This window comes from Notamacropus eugenii, chromosome 3, assembly GCF_028372415.1.
Source record: "Notamacropus eugenii isolate mMacEug1 chromosome 3, mMacEug1.pri_v2, whole genome shotgun sequence".
Lineage (NCBI taxonomy): Eukaryota > Metazoa > Chordata > Mammalia > Diprotodontia > Macropodidae > Notamacropus > Notamacropus eugenii.
The window spans coordinates 220,298,321-220,307,219 of NC_092874.1; the positions used below are offsets into that span (position 1 = coordinate 220,298,321).

General features: G+C 39.1%; 1 protein-coding gene across 1 annotated transcript; it reads left to right on the forward strand.

The window, feature by feature from the left end:
- Positions 1-1,185: 1,185 nt before the first annotated feature.
- On the forward strand, positions 1,186-1,776 carry LOC140531967 (olfactory receptor 5BS1-like). Its single transcript, XM_072650570.1, has one exon. It carries the CDS (start codon positions 1,186-1,188, stop codon positions 1,774-1,776), a length of 591 nt encoding a protein of 196 aa, XP_072506671.1.
- The last annotated feature ends 7,123 nt before the right edge of the window (positions 1,777-8,899 follow it).

The following is an 8,899-nucleotide window of genomic DNA, read 5'->3' on the forward strand; positions in this document are numbered from 1 at the left end:
GCTATAGTTTCAAACTGGATATAAAAACAAGTAATTATACTTAAAAGTAGAATTTCCTGAGTATTATGCCAAATTATGAGCAAAATGCAGTCAAAGTTGATCAGTGATCATGTCCACTTCAAGGCTTCATAGAGAAGGTGGCATGGAGGACCTAGATGAGTAGGATTTGATAGACAGAGCATGAAAAATAAGGTCAGCAGTTCCAAAAGAAGAGAACAATGGAAGCAAAGGTACCAAGGCAGGAAAGAAATGTTGGGATAAGTAGTCAGATTTCAGAGAAAAATAATTCATTTATTTATTCATGTCTGTTTGCTTGTTTTTGCAAACCAGTACAGAGCTCTCACTGAGGAACTTCCTTTACTCTTACAAAATAGAGCTCTCTTTGAAAGCTATACTGTACTGTAGAAAATGATACAGCCCAGAACTCTACATTCATAACTGAAATGGAGAAATATAATAATGACAATACCATGCTCCAGAACTGAATTAAATCATCGCACCTCCTCCATAATACCAATGGTTCCTGACCATTCCAGTCATCACTGTTCTCTATTTATTTGCACTCCTGCAGTGAACAGAATCTTGACAATATGACTTAATACTCAACTTCTATTTTGCAAGTTTTTTGTTTCATAACTTTTTCCCATGTCTCCATCTCATATATTCACAGAGATTATACCCACAAGGATGGCAGAAAATATAGCTTCAAGGTCTTTTATTTTACTCTATAGTGTAAGGCATGCTGTACAACATGTACCAGTTGATCAATGAAAACTTGCCTGTTGGTTGGTTGATGGGCTTTTCTATTTTCCAGGAAGGGTTTTTTCTCAACATAGGATGCCAGATAATCAGACTACAGATACAGAATTCATTCTACTACCATTTCCCAGCAGCCTCCACACCCATTACACCCTGGTCTTCATCTTTTTATTGATTTACCTCCTCACTTTGGCTGGGAACCTATTGATTTTGGCAATCATCAAGATGCATTCTCACCTGCACACACCCATGTACTTCTTCCTGGTGAACTTATCCTTTCTTGATATTTTTTATTCCTCAGTCATGATACCAAAGTTGATTCAGCTACTGCTAGCAAAAAACAAAACAATCTCCTTCAGTGGGTGTCTGGCACAGATTGGACTGGCACTTTTCATTGGTTCATATGAAGCCTTTGTCCTCTCTGCCATGGCCTATGACCGCTACTCAGCCATCTGTAACCCTCTGGTTTATGTGAGGGTCATGAGCAAACAATTCTGTGTCTTTTTGGTCTGTGGATCTTTTCTACTTGGGGTCACCACCTCCATGCTCAACACTCTGCCTTTGCTGAGACTGAAGTTCTGTACTACCCACCTCATCCACCACTATAGCTGTGAGATGCCTGAGCTCTTACCTCTCTCCTGCACTGACCTCTTCCCTAACAAGATGATTTTATTCACCACCTCGGTCATTGTTGTCTTTGGCTGCTTCTTACCCATCATGTTTTCTTATGCTCAAATTATCTCTGCCATTCTGAAGATCAGCTCAGCTTCAGGCAGGAGCAAAGCCTTCTCTACCTGCTCCTCCCATGTGATAGTAGTGACCTTGTTCTTCCTGACAGGTGTGGACCGATATCTAAGCCCTTCTACAGGCTCTATCCTGGAGCAAGTCATCTCCATGCAGTATAGTATTGTGACACCACTGCTGAACCCCATCATCTACAGTCTGAAGAATGTGGAAGTCAAACTAGCCATAAAGAAAGTGTGGGAAAACAAAAGGATCCTCTCTGGCACCTACTAATTAAGAACTCCATCAGTAATGATGCTTATGAGCAGAATCTGAGAACTCCATCAAAGTTGTGGCTTTTGGTAAAGATTCTAGAAATTCCTTTAACTTTCTGACACCCTCAAAAATGGAAAAGTCCAAAGAGATTACAGTAATGATAATAGAAAGCACCCTACCCTAGCCCTAGATCTACTCTTAGTATTCCATGAGCTCATTTATTCCTAATAATCCCTGAAAGATAAGGTCAATACTCGGATTTTTATTTTATTCTCATCATTATGTTGTTGTTGCCATTTTAGAGATTCAAAAACTGAGGCACCAAAAAATTAAGTGGTTTAGACAAATTCACACAACTAGTTAGAGGGAAATGTGGGATTGCACAACAGATCTTCTTACTCGGAATCCAGTCTTTGTTTCCCTACACAAGGAAGATCAACATTCATTGCTCCCAGGAATATTCTGATGACCCCACTATACATGTGCTATTTGTCTATTCATTTAGTGGGCACTTATGTTTCTACTCTTTCCAAGGCACAGGTTGATTTTATAAATCCCTACTTTTGTTTTTTATTTTTTTTATTCCTTTTTTTCCTAGTAAACTTTGTTTGGAAAAATTCCAACTTTATATTTTTGTGGGAACTTCTAAAAGGAAGGTTAAAGAGATCCCAAGAGAGTCTTAACTTTCAATATATGTATATGTGAAGGCTTTGTGAGTCTATCACTGCAAAGATCTCCTAACCTACTCTCTTCCTGCTTGCCAATACCAGGGTACACAGATTTATAAATCTGAAATAGATAAATTTGATTCACCACTGTCATCATCACTGTTATTATTATTCCCCCTTTCAATTGTGGATACCAACATAGTTGCTAACTATAATACTGGGTTCTACTATATTTCTATACAGTCTTTATAAGTTTTCTAAGGACTCTTACTACTAAGAACCATAGGAGAACAGATGGACCACAGGAAAGTGGACTGCATCCAAAGATATGAAGCCACACTTCCTAATCTCACCAGGCACAAATGTAAGTAAAACCATTCCCTCCGCCAATTGAAATAAAATCTAACTATAGCTTTAAAAGTTGGACTTAGAACACTAATTAATTGTTGGTGGAGCTGTGAGCTGATTCAGCCATTTTGGAGAGTAATTTGGAACTATGCCCAAAAGGCTACAAAAATGTGCATACCCTTTGACCCAGCTGTATAGCTTCTGGGACTGTATCGCAAAGAGATCATAGAAATGGGAAAGGGTCCCACATGTACAAAAATATTTATAGCAGCTCAGGAAGACTTCAGAGAAGCCTGGAAAGACTTATATGAACTTATGCTGAGTGAAAGGAGCAGAATTACGAGAACTTTGTACACAGCAACAACCACAGTGTGAAAGGAATTTTTCTGGTAGACTTAGTATTTCATTGAAATGCATGAACTTAAAAAATTTCCAATGGACTCTTGAGGCAAAACACCTTCCACACCCAGAGAAAGAATTATGGAATTGGATCACAGATAGAAACAAACCATCTTCTTTCGTATTATGCTATATTTTGTTTTGTTTTACGGTTTCCCCCATTCATTTTAATTCTTCTATGCAACATGCATTTAATAGGAATGTGCACGTAGCTCCTATATAAGATTGTACACCATCTTAGGGAGGGACTAGGGAGGGATGGGGGAATAAGAGGGAGGGAGTGGGAAAGAATCTAAGATATATGGAAGTGATTGTTGAACACTGAAAACAAATAAAATAATTCAATTAAAAAATATTTATATCACCTCTCTTTGTGGTGGTCAAAAACTGGAAATCATGGGGATGCCCATCAATTAGGGAATGGCTGAACAAACTGTGGTATATGAATGTAATGGAATACTATTGTGCTATAAGAAATGATGAACAGGAAGACTTCAGAGAGACCTGGAAGAACTTATATGAACTGATGCTGAGTGAAAGGAGCAGAACCAGGAGAACTTTGTGCACAGCAACAACCACAGTGTGAGGAATTTTTCTGGTAGACTTAGTACTTCATTGCAATGTAAGGACTTAAAAAATTCCCAATGGACTCGAGGCAAAATGCCTTCCACATCCAGAGAAAGAACTATGGAATTGGATCGTGGAATGAAGCATACCATTTTCTTTTGTATTATGTTTTGTTTTGTTTTGTTTTATGGTTTCTCCCATTGATTTTAATTCTTCTATGCAATATGACTAAGGTGAAAATGTATTTAATAGGAATGTATGTGTAGAACATATATAAGATTGTACACTGTCTCAGGGATGGAGTGGGGAGAGAGGGTTTAAGGGGGGGGAGGGAGGGGAAAAAAATCTAACAAAAAATTTTAAAATTCTGCAGAGTAATTTGGAACTATGCCCAAAGGACTCTAAAAATGGGCCATCATTGACCTAGCAATACCACTTCTAGGTCTGTATCACAAAAAGATCATAAAAAATGGAAAAGTATCTACAAGTACAAAAATATTTGTGGCACCTCTTTTTGTGGTGGTCAAGAACTGGGAATTGAGGGAATACCCATCCGTTGGGGAATGGCTGAACAAGTTATGGCATATGAATGGAACTGAATACTATTGTGCTATTAGGAAATAATGAATTTCAGGAAAATCTGAAAAGACTTATATGAACTGATGTTAAGTAAAATGAGCAGAGCCAGGATAACACAGCAGGTAGTAATAATCACATTGCGTGATGACTGAGTTTGATGGACTTAGCTCTTCTTAGCAATGCAAAGACATAAGACAATTCCAAGACTCAAGATGGAAAATGCTATCCAAAGAAAGAATTCTGGAGTAGGAATTCTGATGGAAGCGTAGTATTTGCTCTCCTTTTTGTTTATTCCTCTGTTTGGTTTCTTCTTTCTTGTGTTGTTTCTGATTAGTTCTAATTCTTCTTTACATCATGACTAATGGGAAAATATGATTTATATGGATATATAAATAGAACCTGTATCAGATTGCACACCATCTTGGGAAGGGGGGGAAGAAAAGCAGGGGGGAAACCAAAAATTCAAAACCTTATGGAAATAAATGTTGAAAACCAAAACTTAACTAATTAATTAATTTAAAATTTTTTGAGTTCCAGACTCCAGAACTACAACCCAGATTCATGTTTAGGCAATGTAACAGAGTCCTCTGCTCAGTGCCACCAAAGGCACTGTAATGTCCTTCTGACTCCCTTACCATCTCTGAGGTATGAGCTCCAGAAGCCGTTGGTGCTGATACAGTTGCTGCCAAAGGCTTCCACAGGCTTGCTGGAGCATGGCCTGCCCTGGACTGAGCTCCACTCTCAAACTGGGTTTGATAGAACTTTCTTGCCAAATTTCTAAGTTGTCTTAGGGCTGAAATATTGCTTCACCCTGTCCTTAAGTGCCCCAGGTCAAAGCTCAGGCTCCCAAAACTAGTGACATCATTGGTAGAATGGGACACATGACTAGCAAAGGAAGAATATGTATTAAGAGGAGTTGACATGGCAGAAGGGTTGACAAAAAGGTACCCTACATCTGAAGGGTATACACATGTTTGTAAATTCATGAACCTGTGACAGAAATATGATGGAAAGCATTTGGGCAGCATTAAGGAAGAGAGGAACAGAGGTGATAAGGATGTAGGAGTATAGTAGCATTCTCATGCTGAAAGTGATTGTGTCAATAGCCAACCAGCAAGGTTTAAATGCCACCAATGACCTCAAATGGGTTAAAGTCTATAGCATATCAAGGAAGAGAGTAAAATAAGATGACCCTCTCCCCAGAGGATTGTTGCTTGCCATCAAACTGAAATAATATTTACCAGAGATGAAGTTTTAACTTGTTAAGCAAAAGACTCTACAGGGACAAGATCCCCAAAGTAAGAGCATAGAATAAAAAGCAATATTCTGAGACTGAATTCAATCCCATATGTCAATATACTCTCTAGAATGATAATGATGAAATCTGCTCCCAGGGGCAGCTGGGTAGTCAAAATGTGTGACATTCAGACTAGTACCTCATCTTAATGAAGGACACTGGGACTATTTAAGGGACACAGATATGATGAAGAATGTTTTGGTTGGGACTTTCAGATGAATGGGCAGGTTATTGTATAGGAAGAGGAAGAAAAGAAAGAGGACACAGGCTGACCAGGGTCTACCTACAGTAGGTGCTCAATCAATGCTTGTGGGTAGTTATGATGGGCGACACTGCCCATGTTATAGCCCAGAGTCAAGGCAAGCAGATGTTTTTTTTCTCAAGCCCATCTAAGTTCTCTGGAAAAACCACTTGAGGAAAAGCTAGGAAGAGTTGCCCATGCAAATCAGGAAACACTGGAGGGTGAGGGGAAGCTCAGCCACTCACATAGTAAAAAGATATGAAGGGACTTTCAAGATCATTTACTCCAACTCCTTCATTTCATGGATGAGCAACCTGAAGCCCATTGAAAGAAATTTTAAAAACACTTGCTCAAGTTTCTAAGGACAGATTCTGGCAGATCTGCTTCCACATGCATTAACCCCTTTGTCAATAAAGATAAAAACTAGGGGGAAAATAAAACCACTGAATCTGGCTATTCAGTGATGACCTAGGAGAGAGCAGTTTCAGTAGAGGAGGGAAGTCAGATGTCAGGCTTCAAGGGATTGGGAATAGATGAAAAGCAAATAGAGGGATTTATGCTGAGCCCAGGCTGCTCTGGGTCTGCCTGCCTGCCTACACATGCTCCAAACCCTGGAGTTTTTATCCAGACTCATGCTGGGGTAACCTCTAACAACTTGGGAGAGACAACTGTTAAATTTTCACTGTAAGAATTTACACTTCTGAAACGGTGGCTACAAATCAAGGCTTGATTGTTTTGGTGATTGTCTAGACGTAAGAGTGTTAGAACTGCAAGGTAAATGTAAAAGTGTGAGTACACACTACTCTGCCTCCAAGGAACCTGGTTGTTAAGCATTTACCAGCACATCCCTGTATTGCTCTATAAACATTCCCTGAGTTCAGCAGGAGTACAGTAGAAGGCTCAGAGAATTAAGTTACCACATCACCTGGTGACTCTAGGCTAACAAGAATAATAATTGATATTTACATAATGACTTTATGTTTTGAAAAGCACTTTATATCTATTATCTCAGTTAAACCTAATAACATTTTTCCTTTTATCAGAATGAAAGCTCCTTTTCCCCAGAAACTGCTATTTGTCTCTTATATAATGCCAAAGCTCCTGACCCCTGGTGCTCAGTTGTTGAGGCGATTCAACTGCCCAGACAGCTGGACTGCCATTCACAATTGACTCCTTGTACCCACTGCCTCTAGTTCTAAATTCTGGGATCGGTCATGTGCAATCCCTCCTGCACATCGTAGTCCTTCAAATATTTGAAGACAGCTATCACATCTATTCCAAATCTTTTCTCTTCTGGGCTAAATATCCCCATTCCATTCAAATGACTCTAGCTTGGCATTCTCTCACATCTCTCTACCTAACACCCTCTTCAGCACATGCACTAGCTTTATCAATGTCCTTCCCAAACTCAGTGCCCAAACCGTGCCTAGGCACACTACTCCAGCTGTCATCTGACTATATCAGGAGGAGTAGCATAAACCATGGGCTTCTATCAACACAGCCAAAATTGTGTTAGTTTTTTTGCCTGCCACGTCAAAGGGTGGCATCATGCTGGGCTTACAATCCTCTTAACGCCTCCCCCATTTCTTTTCAAAGGATCTGTTGTCTGGCCATACTGTATTTTTCTCACCAAGTTTAAGAATCACCTCTATTAAATGTCAATAGATTTGCTTCTTTGTTCTAAAGTGGCAGGATTTTTTTCTACCTTAATTCTTTCCTACAATGTATTAACTATCATGCTCAACTTTGATCATCCTAGAGAATTTGCCAAATGAACCTCTATTAAAATCATCAATATAAATTGTGATTACAACAAAGATTCACATTATATCAGAGAAATCTCCCTCCAAGTTGATATCTATCTATTCTACTCTACTGCAATCTACATCTTCCCATCTGATGTACAAGGACTATTAAGGTTTTGTTGAATGTCTTGCTGAAATCCAGATATGCCAAATATATGGCATACTTCTAATTTTATAGTCTAGAGATTCGGACAAAAAATGAAATAACTTTTTTTTGTCATGACCCAACAGTCTAGATCAACCCATTCTGATTTTTACAGATAGTCTTTCTTTTTCTAAGGGCTCATGATCCATATGTTTTTGTCTGGCTTCATTAGCCTTCTTGTCTTTGAAAATTAGATCAGCATTTCACTATTTCCATTCATGTAAAACTTCTGACATTTTCCACAACTTCTCAAAGATTACCAGTTATTACTCATTATTTAACTTTTTTAGTTCCTTGGTATTAAAACAGTCAGGGAGAAAAGACAGTTGAGAATTGGGAGCAAGAAGGCAGCAGCTGTTTTCCTTAAGCCCTTATGAGAATGTCAGTCTTTCTCTGACTCTGAGGTTGCCAAAGAATTAGAGATAAAAGAAGGGAAATATAGGGCCTCTGGGCTAGTGTACAAATTGACCCTTATGTTGCATCTGAAAGCTGGTTTTCTTGATGGAGGTCAAGACAAAAAGTCAGTTAAGATCTTTCCAGTGCTTTGCAGCTTGTCTCCAGGGGACTGATGTTCCTGGGGGATCTTCTTGTCCCTAATGAACTCTGTGCTCAAAAGCATATTGAAATTTAAGGCTCTGAGAACATGAAAAAGATAAACAATGATGATACAAGATGACGATATCAGCTTCTACTTTACTTAAGGCCTGGAATTCAGAAGACCCCATCAAGGTCTATTTGTACACAAGTAGTAGTCCTCAAATTTTGATCTTACTGTTGCTGCCATAGTGTACCAGTTCAACTGAACATTATCTTCCACCCTTGAATTGAGTTCTACTTTGTCCTATCACTACTCACAGCCCTAAGTCTGCATTATCTCCAGTTCCCACCATCTACATTATCTGTTCATGTCTGTGCTGCTGAACAGAACTGGAGGGAGTCAAACAGCCACGCTGACTGGATCTACACATACGTGTTATATAATTTCCCCTGGCCCCTCATGGTAGCAACATAATCCTTTTACTCTTCCTTGATTCTTTCTCTATGCTCTTCACTGCATCAGCTGTCTATATCATCTCTTCTTCCTTCCCACAG